Source organism: Taudactylus pleione, unplaced genomic scaffold (genome assembly GCF_031769625.1).
Source record: "Taudactylus pleione unplaced genomic scaffold, aTauple2 ptg002204l, whole genome shotgun sequence".
Taxonomy (NCBI): domain Eukaryota; kingdom Metazoa; phylum Chordata; class Amphibia; order Anura; family Myobatrachidae; genus Taudactylus; species Taudactylus pleione.
Genome location: NW_028286597.1, coordinates 165,798 through 185,220, shown reverse-complemented (window position 1 = coordinate 185,220; position 19,423 = coordinate 165,798). Strand labels below are relative to the sequence as shown.

Sequence of the window (19,423 nt, the reverse complement as noted above, 5' to 3'; positions counted from 1 at the left end):
ACGACTGGCTATGTATGTATGACTGGCTATGAACGGCTCGCTATAAATGACTGGCTATGAACGACCGGCTATGAACGACTGGCTATGAATGAATGGTTACGAACAACTGGCTACGAATGACTGGCTATGTATGACTGGCTATGAATGACGCTATGTATGACTGGTTATGAATGACTGGATATGAATGACTGGCTATGAATGACTGGCTATGAACGACTGGCTATGTATGTATGACTGGCTATGAACGGCTGGCTACGAACGACTGGCTATGAATGACTGGCTATGTATGACTGGCTATGTATGTATGACTGGCTATGAACGACTGGCTACGAATGACTGGCTATGTATGACTGGCTATGTATGACTGGCTACGAATGACTGGCTACAAATGACTGGCTATGAATGACTGGCTGTGTATGAATGGCTACGAGCAACTGGCTACGAATGACTGGCTATGTATGACTGGCTATGTATTACTGGTTATGAATGACTGGCTATGTATGACTGGCTATGAATGACGCTATGTATGACTGGTTATGAATGACTGGCTATGAATGACTGGCTATGTATGACTTGCTATGTATGACCGACTATGAATGACTGGCTATGTATGACTGGCTACGAATGTCTGGCTACGAATGACTGGCTACAAATGACTGGCTATGAATGACTGGCTATGTATGACTGGCTATGTATGACTGGCTATGTATGCCTGGCTATGTATGACTGGGTATGTATGACTGGTTATGAATGACTGGCTATGAATGACGCTATGTATGACTGGCTATGTATGACTGGCTATGAATGACGCTATGTATGACTGGTTATGAATGACTGGCTATGAATGACTGGCTATGTATGACTGGTTATGAATGACTGGCTATGTATGACTGGGTATGTATGACTGGTTATGAATGACTGGCTTTGAATGACGCTATGTATGAATGGCTATGTATGACTGGCTATGAATGACGCTATGTATGACTGGCTATGTATGACTGGCTATGAATGACTGGCTATGTATGACTGGCTATGAATGACGCTATCTATGACTGGTTATGAATGACTGGCTATGTATGACTGGCTATGTATGACTGGCTATGTATGACTGGCTATGTATGACTGGTTATGAATGACTGGCTATGTATGACTGGCTATGAATGACGCTATGTATGACTGGCTATGAATGACTGGCTATGAACGACTTGCTATGAATGACTGGCTATGAACGACTGGCTATGTATGACTGGCGATGAATGACTGGCTATGAATGACGCTATGTATGACTGGCTATGAATGACTGGCTATGTATGACTGGCTATGAATGATGCTATGTATGACTGGCTATGTATGACTGGCTATGAATGTTTGGCTATGTATGACTGGCTATGAATGACTGGCTATGAATGACTGGCTATGAATGACTGGCTATGAAGAACTGGCTATGTATGACTGGCTATGAAAAACCGGCTATGTATGACTGGCTGTGAACGACTGGCTATGAAAAACTGGCTATGTATGACTGGCTATGTATGACTGGCTATGTATGCTGGCTATGAAAAACTGGCTAAGTATGACTGGCTATGTATGACTGGCTATGAATGACTGGCTATGAACGACTGGCTATGAATGACTGGCTATGAATGACTCGCTATGAAGAACTGGCTATGTATGACTGGCTATGAAAAACTGGCTATGTATGACTGGCTATGAACGACTGGCTATGAAAAACTGGCTATGTATGACTGGCTATGAATGACTGGCTATGTATGACTGGCTATGAATGACTGGCTATGTATGACTGGCTATGAATGACTGGCTATGTATGACTGGCTATGAATGACTGGCTATGTATGACTGGTAATGAATGACTGGCTACGAACGACTGGCTACGAATGACTGGCTATGTATGACTGGCTATGAACGACTGGCTATAAGTGACTGGCTGTGAACGACTGGCTGTGAATGACTGGCTGTGAACGACTGGCTATGAACGACTGGCTATGAAGGACTGGCTATGAAGGACTGGCTATATATGACTGGCTATGAATGACTGGCTATGAATGTCTGGCTATGAATGACTGGCTATGTATAACTGGCTATGAATGACTGGCTATGAATGACTGGCTATGAATGACTGGCTATGTATGACTGGCTATGTATGACTGGCTATGAATGACTGGCTATGTATGACTGGCTATGAAGGACTGGCTATGAATGACTGGCTATGAACGACTGGCTATGTATGTATGACTGGCTATGAACGGCTGGCTATAAATGACTGGCTATGAACGACTGGCTATGAACGACTGGCTATGAATGAATGGGTACGAACAACTGGCTACGAATGACTGGCTATGTATGACTGGCTATGAATGACGCTATGTATGACTGGTTATGAATGACTGGATATGAATGACTGGCTATGAATGACTGGCTATGAACGACTGGCTATGTATGTATGACTGGCTATGAACGGCTGGCTATGAACGACTGGCTATGAATGACTGGCTATGTATGACTGGCTATGTATGTATGACTGGCTATGAACGACTGGCTATGTATGTATGACTGGCTATGAACGACTGGCTACGAATGACTGGCTATGTATGACTGGCTATGTATGACTGGCTACGAATGACTGGCTACAAATGACTGGCTATGAATGACTGGCTGTGTATGAATGGCTACGAGCAACTGGCTACGAATGACTGGCTATGTATGACTGGCTATGTATTACTGGTTATGAATGACTGGCTATGTATGACTGGCTATGAATGACGCTATGTATGACTGGTTATGAATGACTGGCTATGAATGACTGGCTATGTATGACTGGCTATGTATGACCGACTATGAATGACTGGCTATGTATGACTGGCTACGAATGTCTGGCTATGAATGACTGGCTACAAATGACTGGCTATGAATGACTGGCTATGTATGACTGGCTATGTATGACTGGCTATGTATGCCTGGCTATGTATGACTGGGTATGTATGACTGGTTATGAATGACTGGCTATGAATGACGCTATGTATGACTGGCTATGTATGACTGGCTATGAATGACGCTATGTATGACTGGTTATGAATGACTGGCTATGAATGACTGGCTATGTATGACTGGTTATGAATAACTGGCTATGTATGACTGGGTATGTATGACTGGTTATGAATGACTGGCTATGAATGACGCTATGTATGAATGGCTATGTATGACTGGCTATGAATGACGCTATGTATGACTGGCTATGTATGACTGGCTATGAATGACTGGCTATGTATGACTGGCTATGAATGACGCTATCTATGACTGGTTATGAATGACTGGCTATGTATGACTGGCTATGTATGACTGGCTATGTATGACTGGCTATGTATGACTGGTTATGAATGACTGGCTATGTAAGACTGGCTATGAATGACGCTATGTATGACTGGCTATGAATGACTGGCTATGAATGACTTGCTATGAATGACTGGCTATGAACGACTGGCTATGTATGACTGGCGATGAATGACTGGCTATGTATGACTGGCTATGTATGACTGGCTATGAATGACTGGCTATGTATGACTGGTTATGAATGACTGGCTATGTATGACTGGCTATGAATGACGCTATGTATGACTGGTTATGAATGACTGGCTATGAATGACGCTATGTATGACTGGCTATGAATGACTGGCTATGTATGACTGGCTATGAATGATGCTATGTATGACTGGCTATGTATGACTGGCTATGAATGTTTGGCTATGTATGACTGGCTATGAATGACTGGCTATGAATGACTGGCTATGTATGACTGGCTATGAATGACTGGCTATGAATGACGCTATGTATGACTGGCTATGAATGACTGGCTATGAATGACTGGCTATGTATGACTGGCTATGAAGGACTGGCTATGTATGACTGGCTATGAATGACGCTATGTATGACTGGTTATGAATTACTGGCTATGTATGACTGGCTATGTATGACTGGCTATGAATGACACTATGAATGACTGGCTATGAATGACTGGCTATGAAGAACTGGCTATGTATGACTGGCTATGAAAAACTGGCTATGTATGGCTGGCTATGAACGACTGGCTATGAAAAACTGGCTATGTATGACTGGCTATGAATGACTGGCTATGTATGACTGGCTATGAATGACTGGCTATGTATGACTGGCTATGAATGACTGGCTATGTATGACTGGCTATGAATGACTGGCTATGTATGACTGGCTATTTATGACTGGCTATGTAGGACTGGTAATGAACGACTGGCTACGAACGACTGGCTACGAATGACTGGCTATGTATGACTGGCTATGAACGACTGGCTATAAGTGACTGGCTGTGAACGACTGGCTGTGAATGACTGGCTGTGAACGACTGGCTATGAACGACTGGCTATGAAGGACTGGCTATGAAGGACTGGCTATATATGACTGGCTATGAATGACTGGCTATGAATGTCTGGCTATGAATGACTGGCTATGTATAACTGGCTATGAATGACTGGCTATGAATGACTGGCTATGAATGACTGGCTATGTATGACTGGCTATGTATGACTGGCTATGAATGACTGGTTATGTATGACTGGCTATGAAGGACTGGCTATGAATGACTGGCTATGAACGACTGGCTATGTATGTATGACTGGCTATGAACGGCTCGCTATAAATGACTGGCTATGAACGACCGGCTATGAACGACTGGCTATGAATGAATGGTTACGAACAACTGGCTACGAAAGACTGGCTATGTATGACTGGCTATGAATGACGCTATGTATGACTGGTTATGAATGACTGGATATGAATGACTGGCTATGAATGACTGGCTATGAACGACTGGCTATGTATGTATGACTGGCTATGAACGGCTGGCTACGAACGACTGGCTATGAATGACTGGCTATGTATGACTGGCTATGTATGTATGACTGGCTATGAACGACTGGCTACGAATGACTGGCTATGTATGACTGGCTATGTATGACTGGCTACGAATGACTGGCTACAAATGACTGGCTATGAATGACTGGCTTTGTATGAATGGCTACGAGCAACTGGCTACGAATGACTGGCTATGTATGACTGGCTATGTATTACTGGTTATGAATGACTGGCTATGTATGACTGGCTATGAATGACGCTATGTATGACTGGTTATGAATGACTGGCTATGAATGACTGGCTATGTATGACTGGCTATGTATGACCGACTATGAATGACTGGCTATGTATGACTGGCTACGAATGTCTGGCTACGAATGACTGGCTACAAATGACTGGCTATGAATGACTGGCTATGTATGACTGGCTATGTATGACTGGCTATGTATGCCTGGCTATGTATGACTGGGTATGTATGACTGGTTATGAATGACTGGCTATGAATGACGCTATGTATGACTGGCTATGTATGACTGGCTATGAATGACGCTATGTATGACTGGTTATGAATGACTGGCTATGAATGACTGGCTATGTATGACTGGTTATGAATGACTGGCTATGTATGACTGGGTATGTATGACTGGTTATGAATGACTGGCTTTGAATGACGCTATGTATGAATGGCTATGTATGACTGGCTATGAATGACGCTATGTATGACTGGCTATGTATGACTGGCTATGAATGACTGGCTATGTATGACTGGCTATGAATGACGCTATCTATGACTGGTTATGAATGACTGGCTATGTATGACTGGCTATGTATGACTGGCTATGTATGACTGGCTATGTATGACTGGTTATGAATGACTGGCTATGTATGACTGGCTATGAATGACGCTATGTATGACTGGCTATGAATGACTGGCTATGAACGACTTGCTATGAATGACTGGCTATGAACGACTGGCTATGTATGACTGGCGATGAATGACTGGCTATGAATGACACTATGTATGACTGGCTATGAATGACTGGCTATGTATGACTGGCTATGAATGATGCTATGTATGACTGGCTATGTATGACTGGCTATGAATGTTTGGCTATGTATGACTGGCTATGAATGACTGGCTATGAATGACTGGCTATGAATGACTGGCTATGAAGAACTGGCTATGTATGACTGGCTATGAAAAACCGGCTATGTATGACTGGCTGTGAACGACTGGCTATGAAAAACTGGCTATGTATGACTGGCTATGTATGACTGGCTATGTATGACTGGCTATGAAAAACTGGCTAAGTATGACTGGCTATGTATGACTGGCTATGAATGACTGGCTATGAACGACTGGCTATGAATGACTGGCTATGAATGACTCGCTATGAAGAACTGGCTATGTATGACTGGCTATGAAAAACTGGCTATGTATGACTGGCTATGAACGACTGGCTATGAAAAACTGGCTATGTATGACTGGCTATGAATGACTGGCTATGTATGACTGGCTATGAATGACTGGTTATGTATGACTGGCTATGAAGGACTGGCTATGAATGACTGGCTATGAACGACTGGCTATGTATGTATGACTGGCTATGAACGGCTCGCTATAAATGACTGGCTATGAACGACCGGCTATGAACGACTGGCTATGAATGAATGGTTACGAACAACTGGCTACGAAAGACTGGCTATGTATGACTGGCTATGAATGACGCTATGTATGACTGGTTATGAATGACTGGATATGAATGACTGGCTATGAATGACTGGCTATGAACGACTGGCTATGTATGTATGACTGGCTATGAACGGCTGGCTACGAACGACTGGCTATGAATGACTGGCTATGTATGACTGGCTATGTATGTATGACTGGCTATGAACGACTGGCTACGAATGACTGGCTATGTATGACTGGCTATGTATGACTGGCTACGAATGACTGGCTACAAATGACTGGCTATGAATGACTGGCTTTGTATGAATGGCTACGAGCAACTGGCTACGAATGACTGGCTATGTATGACTGGCTATGTATTACTGGTTATGAATGACTGGCTATGTATGACTGGCTATGAATGACGCTATGTATGACTGGTTATGAATGACTGGCTATGAATGACTGGCTATGTATGACTGGCTATGTATGACCGACTATGAATGACTGGCTATGTATGACTGGCTACGAATGTCTGGCTACGAATGACTGGCTACAAATGACTGGCTATGAATGACTGGCTATGTATGACTGGCTATGTATGACTGGCTATGTATGCCTGGCTATGTATGACTGGGTATGTATGACTGGTTATGAATGACTGGCTATGAATGACGCTATGTATGACTGGCTATGTATGACTGGCTATGAATGACGCTATGTATGACTGGTTATGAATGACTGGCTATGAATGACTGGCTATGTATGACTGGTTATGAATGACTGGCTATGTATGACTGGGTATGTATGACTGGTTATGAATGACTGGCTTTGAATGACGCTATGTATGAATGGCTATGTATGACTGGCTATGAATGACGCTATGTATGACTGGCTATGTATGACTGGCTATGAATGACTGGCTATGTATGACTGGCTATGAATGACGCTATCTATGACTGGTTATGAATGACTGGCTATGTATGACTGGCTATGTATGACTGGCTATGTATGACTGGCTATGTATGACTGGTTATGAATGACTGGCTATGTATGACTGGCTATGAATGACGCTATGTATGACTGGCTATGAATGACTGGCTATGAACGACTTGCTATGAATGACTGGCTATGAACGACTGGCTATGTATGACTGGCGATGAATGACTGGCTATGAATGACACTATGTATGACTGGCTATGAATGACTGGCTATGTATGACTGGCTATGAATGATGCTATGTATGACTGGCTATGTATGACTGGCTATGAATGTTTGGCTATGTATGACTGGCTATGAATGACTGGCTATGAATGACTGGCTATGAATGACTGGCTATGAAGAACTGGCTATGTATGACTGGCTATGAAAAACCGGCTATGTATGACTGGCTGTGAACGACTGGCTATGAAAAACTGGCTATGTATGACTGGCTATGTATGACTGGCTATGTATGACTGGCTATGAAAAACTGGCTAAGTATGACTGGCTATGTATGACTGGCTATGAATGACTGGCTATGAACGACTGGCTATGAATGACTGGCTATGAATGACTCGCTATGAAGAACTGGCTATGTATGACTGGCTATGAAAAACTGGCTATGTATGACTGGCTATGAACGACTGGCTATGAAAAACTGGCTATGTATGACTGGCTATGAATGACTGGCTATGTATGACTGGCTATGAATGACTGGCTATGTATGACTGGCTATGAATGACTGGCTATGTATGACTGGCTATGAATGACTGGCTATGTATGACTGGTAATGAACGACTGGCTATGAACGACTGGCTACGAATGACTGGCTATGTATGACTGGCTATGAACGACTGGCTATAAGTGACTGGCTGTGAACGACTGGCTGTGAATGACTGGCTGTGAACGACTGGCTATGAACGACTGGCTATGAAGGACTGGCTATGAAGGACTGGCTATATATGACTGGCTATGAATGACTGGCTATGAATGTCTGGCTATGAATGACTGGCTATGTATGACTGGCTATGAATGACTGGCTATGAATGACTGGCTATGTATGACTGGCTATGTATGACTGGCTATGAATGACTGGCTATGTATGACTGGCTATGAAGGACTGGCTATGAATGACTGGCTATGAACGACTGGCTATGTATGTATGACTGGCTATGAACGGCTGGCTATAAATGACTGGCTATGAACGACTGGCTATGAACGACTGGCTATGAATGAATGGGTACGAACAACTGGCTACGAATGACTGGCTATGTATGACTGGCTATGAATGACGCTATGTATGACTGGTTATGAATGACTGGATATGAATGACTGGCTATGAACGACTGGCTATGAACGACTGGCTATGTATGTATGACTGGCTATGAACGGCTGGCTATGAACGACTGGCTATGAATGACTGGCTATGTATGACTGGCTATGTATGTATGACTGGCTATGAACGACTGGCTATGTATGTATGACTGGCTATGAACGACTGGCTACGAATGACTGGCTATGTATGACTGGCTATGTATGACTGGCTACGAATGACTGGCTACAAATGACTGGCTATGAATGACTGGCTGTGTATGAATGGCTACGAGCAACTGGCTACGAATGACTGGCTATGTATGACTGGCTATGTATTACTGGTTATGAATGACTGGCTATGTATGACTGGCTATGAATGACGCTATGTATGACTGGTTATGAATGACTGGCTATGAATGACTGGCTATGTATGACTGGCTATGTATGACCGACTATGAATGACTGGCTATGTATGACTGGCTACAAATGTCTGGCTACGAATGACTGGCTACAAATGACTGGCTATGAATGACTGGCTATGTATGACTGGCTATGTATGACTGGCTATGTATGCCTGGCTATGTATGACTGGGTATGTATGACTGGTTATGAATGACTGGCTATGAATGACGCTATGTATGACTGGCTATGTATGACTGGCTATGAATGACGCTATGTATGACTGGTTATGAATGACTGGCTATGAATGACTGGCTATGTATGACTGCTTATGAATAACTGGCTATGTATGACTGGGTATGTATGACTGGTTATGAATGACTGGCTATGAATGACGCTATGTATGAATGTCTATGTATGACTGGCTATGAATGACGCTATGTATGACTGGCTATGTATGACTGGCTATGAATGACTGGCTATGTATGACTGGCTATGAATGACGCTATCTATGACTGGTTATGAATGACTGGCTATGTATGACTGGCTATGTATGACTGGCTATGTATGACTGGCTATGTATGACTGGCTATGTATGACTGGTTATGAATGACTGGCTATGTATGACTGGCTATGAATGACGCTATGTATGACTGGCTATGAATGACTGGCTATGAATGACTTGCTATGAATGACTGGCTATGAACGACTGGCTATGTATGACTGGCGATGAATGACTGGCTATGTATGACTGGCTATGTATGACTGGCTATGAATGACTGGCTATGTATGACTGGTTATGAATGACTGGCTATGTATGACTGGCTATGAATGACGCTATGTATGACTGGTTATGAATGACTGGCTATGAATGACGCTATGTATGACTGGCTATGAATGACTGGCTATGTATGACTGGCTATGAATGATGCTATGTATGACTGGCTATGAATGATGCTATGTATGACTGGCTATGTATGACTGGCTATGAATGTTTGGCTATGTATGACTGGCTATGAATGACTGGCTATGAATGACTGGCTATGTATGACTGGCTATGAATGACTGGCTATGAATGACGCTATGTATGACTGGCTATGAATGACTGGCTATGAATGACTGGCTATGTATGACTGGCTATGAAGGACTGGCTATGTATGACTGGCTATGAATGACGCTATGTATGACTGGTTATGAATGACTGGCTATGTATGACTGGCTATGTATGACTGGCTATGTATGACTGGCTATGAATGACGCTATGAATGACTGGCTATGAATGACTGGCTATGAATGACTGGCTATGAATGACGCTATGAATGACTGGTTATGAATGACTGGCTATGTATGACTGGCTATGTATGACTGGCTATGTATGACTGGCTATGAATGACGCTATGAATGACTGGTTATGAATGACTGGCTATGTATGACTGGCTATGTATGACTGGTTATGAATGACTGGCTATGAATGACTGGTTATGAATGACTGGCTATGTATGACTGGCTATGAATGACGCTATGAATGACTGGTTATGAATGACTGGCTATGTATGACTGGCTATGTATGACTGGTTATGAATGACTGGCTATGAATGACTGGTTATGTATGACTGGCTATGTATGACTGGCTATGAATGACGCTATGTATGACTGGTTATGAATGACTGGCTATGAATGACGCTATGTATGACTGGCTATGAATGACTGGCTATGTATGACTGGTTATGTATGACTGGTTATGAATAACTGGCTATGAATGACTGGCTATGTATGACTGGTTATGAATGACTGGCTATGAATGACTGGCTATGAATGACTGGCTATGTATGACTGGCTATGAATGACTGGCTATGAATGACTGGCTATGAATGACTGGCTATGTATGACTGGTTATGAATGACTGGCTATGAATGACTGGCTATGAATGACTGGCTATGAATGTTTGGCTATGTATCAAATATAGTTCAGTGACGCTTTAACTCAAAACAGCTAAATCATGAATGTTCATTAACTTTATGCAACTTATTTTACTAATCAATTTTATATTTCACCTTTATAAAAATTATATTGTGTTTTATATTTATTGTACTACTTGTGAATTTATATTTTCCAGGTTACATATTTGGATTCTGCTTTTATACGAAAGGATCCATTTGGGGTAGTTCTTATTATCTCCCCTTGGAATTACCCTGTTCATCTGACTCTTATTCCACTTGTTGGGGCAATATCTGCAGGTGAGTAAGACAGCTTGTCAGTAGTGCTTTGTGGTCAGCTGGTTAGTGAGTTGGCTACCAGATAAGGTGATATGGTGGACTCCTTTTTATTTTATGCTTGGGGCTGGATTTGTTATTTAGTGCTAGACACCATGATTACATCATTATTACATAGATAGCAGCCTTATTTATATAGTAAGAGTTGGTGAATCATACATCACCGCCTGAGAGTGGTGAGATTACTTGTACTAATGCTCCAGAGCCAAAGAGCATGATGGGAAGGATACTGGGCCTGATTCTGACCCGCTCGCGAGCGCTGTTCGCTCGCAAGCGGGTCGATGGTGCCGAAGTGCACATGCTCAGGGAGGTCGTCGCTCCGGGTCTCGCACCAAAGGGGGCGTGCTGTCGATGGTGAGTGACAGCACGCCCCCTTTGGTGGGCATTCCGGGGGCGTGGCTGCCAGACGGAGGCGTTCCCATGGGAACGCCTACCGTCTGGGTCCGGCCCTACTGACATCACTAGTGATGTCACTGGGAGTGATTTTGGCTCTGATAGGACCAAAATCACTCCAGGGCTGGCGGCAGCGAGACCATACTGCAGGGTCTCGTCGAAAGCCCGATGGTCGCGATGGTCTTGACCATCGCGACCATCATCATGGACGCTCGATATAGCTGTGGGTGGTAACCCACAGCTATGCGAGCGTCCATGAGGCCGCTCCATTTTTAGGGAGGAGGGCCCTGATTCAGAGCGAGCGCTCTGGTCAGAGCGTTCGGCTCTGAATCAGGCCCACTGTTCCTCACATGTATTATATGTATTATATAGTTCTCTGGCTAATCTTATGAAATGCAATACTATAAGTGCTTGACTGTTCCTGATTGGTGTATAGTTCCACCTGATTTTTATATCACGTTCTGGGCTGCTCTTCTGTACAATTTATTTAAAATGCAACTGCTACAGTCAGTGGTATGTTGCTCTACCATAACATATTTAGGAATCATGCCTCTCACTTTGAAAGTTTAGAAGGAGAAAGATTAACCCAGTAAAATGATTTTCAGAAATTCCATATATTGCACATAGCTGGAAGTGGATTCATACTGTAGTTCCCGATGCTTGAAGAGCCGGCCGCAGCCCTAGATTTTGGCTAGTGCCCCCGTAGCATATAATCCCACCACCGATGTTAGTGTTTATACACGGATTCAAAAAGATATATATACAGTACATATATATATATATATATATATATACATATATAGAAATACACGGTAGCGGCGGCACTCCAAAAACACAACACTTCAGTTATGAGACTTTGAACGTTGAAGTAAACTTGTGGTTATTTACGCTGCTTCTATGAATTCTGTTATTGGTGTGCCGCCGTTACCGTGTATTTCTATTATTGTTATTTGCGGAAGGCACCCAGGACTATACTAGAGGACGAGTGCTGTGCCCATGCTGTTTATATTTATACTGTGCAAATAACCCATCCAATCCATGGCTGTTGTGTACCCGGGTGCCCTTCAATGGATGCGTGAATCAAAGAAATAAATACAGCGGCATTCCGGGTTTTAGAAAATCAATCCAGATTATATTTCAAATCATTAGCGTGATGACCAACGTTTCTGGGTCATTAAGCCCCTTTGTCTAGGTCAAGGGTTCTCTCACCTATTTAAGTTAAGCTTCACTGTATACACACTTTTGTACACCTTGCGCCCGCAGCCTCTGTTCCTGATGTCTTCTCTCTGTGCCCGCAGCCTTTGTCCCCGGTGTCTCCTCTCCGTGCCTGCAGCCTCTGTCCCTGGTTTCTCCTTTCCATGCTCACTGCCTCTGTCCCCGGTGTCTTCTCTACGTGTTTGCAGCCTCTGTTCCCGGTGTCTTCTCTCTGTGCCCGCAACCTCTGTCTCCGGTGTCTCCTCTTCGTGCCCGCAGCCTCTGTCCCCGGTGTCTACTCTTGATGACCGCAGCTCTGTCCCCGGTGTCTTCTCTCTGTGCCCGCAACCTCTGTCCTCGGTGTCTCCTCTACGTGCCAACAGCCTCTGTCCCCGATATCTTCTCTCTGTGCCCGCAGCCTCTGTCCCCGGTGTCTCCTCTCCGTACCCGCAGCTTCTGTCCCCGGTGTCTCCTCTCTGTGCCCGCAGCCTCTGTCCCCGGTGTCTCCTCTCTGTGCCCGCAGTCTCTGTCCCTGATGTCTTCTCTCGATGGTCTTGACCATCGCGACCATTATCCTGGCCGCTCGCATTAGCTGTGGGTGACAACCCACAGCAATGCGAGCGGCCAGGAGGCCGCTTCATAAAAAAAAAAAAAAGACGCCCTGATTCAGAGCGAGCGCTCTGTCAGAGCGTACAGCTCTGAATCAGGGTCTCTGTCCCCGGTGTCTCCTCCCTGCATACACAGCCTTTGTCCCTGATGTCTTCTCTCTGTGCCCGCAGCCTCTGTCCCCGGTATCTCCTCTCTGTGCCCGCACCCTCTGTCCCTGTTGTCTCCTCTCTGTGCCCGCAGCCTCTGTCCCCGGTGTCTCCTCTTCGTGCCAACAACCTCTGTCCCTGATATCTTCTCTCTGTGCCTGCAGCCTCTGTCCCCGGTGTCTCCTCTCTGTGCCCGCAGCCTCTGTCCCCGTTATCTCCTCTCCGTGCCCGCACCCTCTGTCCCTGTTGTCTCCTCTCTGTGCCCGCAGCCTCTGTCCCCAGTGTCTCCTCTTCGTGCCAACAACCTCTGTCCCTGATATCTTCTCACCGTACCCACAGCTTCTGTCCCCGGTGTCTCCTCTCTGTGCCCTCAACCTCTGTCCCCGGTGTCTCCCCTCTGTGCCCGCAGCCTCTGTCCCTGATGCCTTCTCTCTGTGCACGCAGCCTCTGTCCCCGATGTCTTCTCTCTGTGCCCGCAGCCTCTGTCCCCGGTGTCTTCTCTCTGTGCCTGCAGCCTCTGTCCCTGGTTTCTCCTTTCTGTGCCCGCTACCTCTGTCCCTGGTGTCTTCTCTCCGTGTTTGCAGCCTCTGTTCCTGGTGTCTTCTCTCTATGCCCACAGCCTCTGTCCCCGGTTTCTGCTCTTGATGACCGCAGCCTCTGTCCCCTGTGTCTTCTCTCTGTGCCCGCAGCCTCTGTCCCCGGTGTCTCCTCTTCATGCCAACAGCCTCTGTCCCCGATATCTTCTCTCTGTGCCCACAGCCTCTGTCCCTGGTGTCTCCTCACCGTACCCGCAGCTTCTGTCCCCGGTGTCTCCTCTCTGTGCCCGCAGCCTCTGTCCCCGGTGTCTCCTCTCCGTACCCGCAGCTTCTGTCCCTGGTGTCTCCTCTCTGTGCCCGCAGCCTCTGTCCCCAGTGTCTGCTCTTCATGCCCACAGCCTCTGTCCCTGGTGTCTCCTCTCCGTGCCTGCAGCCTCTGTCCCCGGTGTATCCTCTCCGTACCCGCAGCTTCTGTCCCCGGTGTCTCCTCTCTGTGCCTGCAGCCTCTGTCCCCGGTGTATCCTCTCCGTACCCGCAGCTTCTGTCCCCGGTGTCTCCTCTCTGTGCCTGCAGCCTCTGTCCCGGTGTCTTCTCTCTGTGCCAACAGCCTCTGTCCCTGATATCTTCTCTCTGTGCCCGCAGCCTCTGTCCCCGGTGTCTCCTCTCTGTGCCCACAGCCTCTGTCCCCGGTGTCTTCTCTCTGTGCCAACAGCCTCTGTCCCCGATATCTTCTCTCTGTGCCCGCAGCCTCTGTCCCCGGTGTCTCCTCTCTGTGCCCACAGCCTCTGTCCCTGGTGTCTTCTCTCTGTGCCCGCAGCCTCTGTCCCAAATGTCTCCCCTCTCTCTCTCTCTCTCTCTTTCTATATATTTACACTTATATACTTTTATATACATACACACATATACAAATAGCCTGCACCCCTTTCTGCCCAGTGAGTGCTCTGGTACTGCCCCTTTCCCAGCCTGAGCTAACTTACCCTGAGACTCGCTCTTGTCTGGATGTCTTTGGTCTCAGGTCAGCCAGACTGGAGTGGGAGTCATTGGGACTAACTTGAATTGTGTCAGTGGACTGGTGCCTGTCTTCTAATGCCTGGACTGGGCCGATGGGCGGCGGCAGCTAATATGGAGGTGGAGTGATGAGTTGTCTCCGCAAAGGACCATGGGAGAAGTGGTTGTTGCTGGGCATGCCCTCCCATGGCCGTGGCTATCTTCTCCCTCTCCGGTAGCCAGAATAAGCTTCTGGGCAGAAGCTCATTCTGACCTGGGTTTCACCACAGTCACCAGATGCATATTCCTAGGGCTGGCTCTGCATGCATAGTTACATTATCTGCTCAGGTGTTACAAACTGATATACACCAGTAAGTGAGCCATGCCCCCTAAGCAGAGAAACTTCACCTAGCAGTCAGTGTTTGGTGATTACTGAGTACCTGCTCAGAACTGATCTTGTTCTGTCCAACTCCCCTTCCCCTTAAGATCCCAATTCAAGGTTATATTTACAAAGGCCTCACTCAATCCTCTCCCATATACAGCTCAGATCTCATCTCACTTAACACTCCTGCCTGCCCACTTTGCTCAACAAATGCATGCCGTCTCTCCTGCCAACCAATTACTTCCTCCTACTCCCGCCTCCAAGATTTTGCTTGTGTTGCTCCCTACTTCTGGATATCCCTCCCTCTCCCTTTCAGCATTTCTACCTGTCTACAAATGTTCACACAGATGCTCAAGACCCACTACTACATAAAAGCCTTCCAGCTCTCACCCTAACCAACTGCTAATTGCTCCTTTCTCCCTGTCTACCCAGGGGCACCGAGAGGGGGGGAGCGGGTACAGATTACCCGGGCCCGGGCTTTCTGAGGGGCCCGGTGGGGGCCCGGGTCCGGTGCCACCCCCCCCTCACAGCAGCCCAGCACACAGCATGTGCTGAGCTGCAGTTGGAGACTGGTCATGGCTCCTATCGTGCCCCCCGTGGCTTTGCACTGAGCTGAGGGGGCTCAGAGCGCCCCCCCTCCCCAGTGCACAGCGACGCTTCGTGGCAGTGCGCCTCCCCGCTATAAGGCCACGCCCCCTATTACCGGGGCCCGCCGCGGCTCTTGGCGGGCCTGTGTCTACCCTATCTGTGTCACCCCTGTCTGCCCCTCCCCTTTAGCATGTAAACTCTCACGAGCAGGGCCCTCTTCCCTAATGTGCTTCTCTTTCCCTTACTCATACAATCATCTATACATAGGTCCCCACAAGGGTACCTAACAGTTAGTTGCTCATTTGAGTGTTATTGTAAGCAGAGTAAGAGGAGTGCGGTGCCAGCTGCCGTTCAGTTGTACTATCGTAGCTTACCTGGCATCGCACCCTCACCTTCAGTTCGTATGCTTAACAGACAGTCCTGGTATGCCAACTGGACATGGACCTGGTGACCTAGGAGGAAGGAGATGATATGAGAGCCGTCATTCCTCAATGCAGATCAATATATCCTACCGGACCGAGAACGGCTTGAAACGGGGATTCAGATTGAAGATCACTTTTGGCCTCAGACCCAGAGATTCACCTATAGGTACTCACGCACCAGGTAAAAACTCCACATTCCAAGGCCCACTGCCCACTCAGAAACAAAAAAAAGACAGGTGGAGACAGACAGTAAGGGGTAAAATTACTAAGATTCGAGTTTGGTCGAGATTGCAATCTCGGGTGAGTTTATGCATTTTTTTCAACTCCCAAATTTACTAAAGCCAACTTGTGTGAGATTTCTCTCTTTACACTGAAAAACTCTGGTGAGATTGCAAACTCGAATAAACTCACATCTGGCCAAACTCAGAGGTACTTTTCATGAAAAAGATACAACTCGGGAATTTACCAAGATTCAAGATTACAATCTTGGGTGTAATTGTAGCAAACTCACAGCTAAATTGAAGTTTCAAATAGACCACCTCTCGAGCTGTGAGTTTCTCAGAAACCTACACAGATCAGGACTGGCTGCTCAACCAGCATTGGGCTACTGAGCCTGTACTGGTTTTCAAAATAGAGGGAAAAAATGCATAGGGGTCTACTTAATTTTAAAACTGGTACTGGACTCAAATCTGTCCAGGGTGTAATGTCGCAGCCAGGAGACCCTATCACCGGGTCTCCCCGGCCAAAACATTATCACCCCAAGCCAGTCAGCCTAAGCTGGAGATCTCAGGTGAGGTTGGGACACCACCTATAAAAGGGTCCCCCCTCTTCCAAGCACCCCAGGCTTTGGCTGAAGTCAGGGGCTCTTCCCGGGACCCCTGGGCTGTGGATACAAGGGTAATAGTAGTGAAAATAGTGATAAACTATTGTTTTTTACAGTGGAACTACAGGTGCCAGCATGCCTGCCCTTTGGCACTTGTGGAACTACAAGTGCCAGCAGGCGGTCGGTGCCCATATCCCCGCTCAATAAGCCTAGCAGGAGGTTTAATGACTGTGCCTCTTTCATCTGAATATGTGATTCTTCACTCAAAGAAACAGTCTCCATGATCGGATCACTTGATGCTGAGGATGGTAAAGGTACTGTGTTGACATCCTCTTGAGGTGGTCCATCAGAAGATAAAAATGGAAATATCTTCTTGAAATGGAACACATTCCTTGTCACTGTTTGACTGTCATTTCCTGCAACAATCATTGTTCCTTCCCTTTTCATTATAGTAAGTGGACTTGCATACTACTTTTTGACCAGAACACGTTCTCCTTCTTGTAAATCAGAAATAATAGGTCTCCTTTTCTGGTCTGCGTAGAGTTTAGCTTTTTGTTTGTTAGCAGAGGGCTTGATTCAGAGCTGAACGCTCTGACCAGAGTGCTCGCTCTGAATCAGGGCCCTCCTCCATGAAAATGGAGCGGCCTCCTGGAGTGACCACCCACAGCAAATGCGAGCGGCCAAAAAGATGGAGACCATCGCGACCATTGGACTTGCAACGGAGACCCTGCAGTAGGGTCTCCCTGCCACAAGCCCTGGAGTGATTTTGGCTCCATCAGAGCCAAAATCACTCCCACTGACATCACTAGTGATGTCAGTGGGGCCGGCTTCAGATGGTAGGCGTTCCCATGGGAACGCCTCCGTCTGGCAGGCACACCCCCGGCACGCCCACCAAAGGGGGCGTGCTCTCAATCAACATCGACAGCACGCCCCCTTTGGTGCGAGACCCGGAGCGATGGAGAGCCCATCGCTCCCCAGGTCTCGCCCATGCGCACGACGGAGCTCCCTCCGTCATGCGCATGCGCAGTGGGGAACATCGACCCGCTTGCGAGCGTCCTGATGCTCACAAGCGGGTCTGAATGACCCCCAGAGTCCGTCTTTCTAATCTGATGATCTTTAGACACAGGAGTTAAAACAGGATTTTGGTACTTACTGATAAACCCCTTTCTCCGATTCCATAGGGGACACTGGAGGATTCTAGACAGTGGGGATATAGACGGTGCTTAGTGGGAGCTGGCACTTTAAATTTTAATAAGTTTGACTAACTCCTCCCTCTCTTTACCCTCCTACAAGCCCAGTCTTAGAAAACTGTGCCCGAGGAGAGCTGAGTAAAAGCAAACGGAAGAGGAGGAGGCGAAGCAAGTACACAGAACATATGAAAAGATTGAAAGAACAGTAACACAACCAGAGACATCAAACAGTTCTCTAACAGTCATAACATAAAAATACCACAACCCTGGCAGGAAGGAACAGCGCAGGGTGGGCGTCCAGTGTCCCCTATGGAATTGGAGAAAAGGGATTTATCGGAAAGTACCAAAATCCACTAGGGGACTCTGGAGGATTCTAGACAGTGGGGACGTTCCAGAACTCCCATCACCGGCGGGAGAGCGCTGAGTACCCTGCAAATCAGACCAGCCATACTGTGTTGCAGAGGTCGCAAACGTGTAAAATCTATAAAAACGAGTAAAGGTATGTCAGCCAGACCAAGGAGCCGTCTGGCAAAGTGACTCCATGGAAAAAACCAGCAAGCAGCCACCCATGAACCCACTGAATGAGTGGAATGTGCTGTAATAGAAGGTGGA

At 46.5% G+C, this 19,423-nt stretch overlaps 1 protein-coding gene across 1 annotated transcript in view; it reads left to right on the top strand.

The window, feature by feature from the left end:
- LOC148431505 (aldehyde dehydrogenase family 3 member B1-like) overlaps positions 1–19,423 on the top strand; it is a gene marked incomplete at its 3' end in the record, with an annotated part of 364,823 nt that overhangs the window by 251,239 nt on the left and 94,161 nt on the right. The window contains exon 6 of the mRNA XM_088465975.1: positions 11,385–11,505. Within this exon, the coding sequence (XP_088322101.1) occupies positions 11,385–11,505 (121 nt within the window). The remainder of the gene's footprint in view (positions 1–11,384; positions 11,506–19,423) is intronic.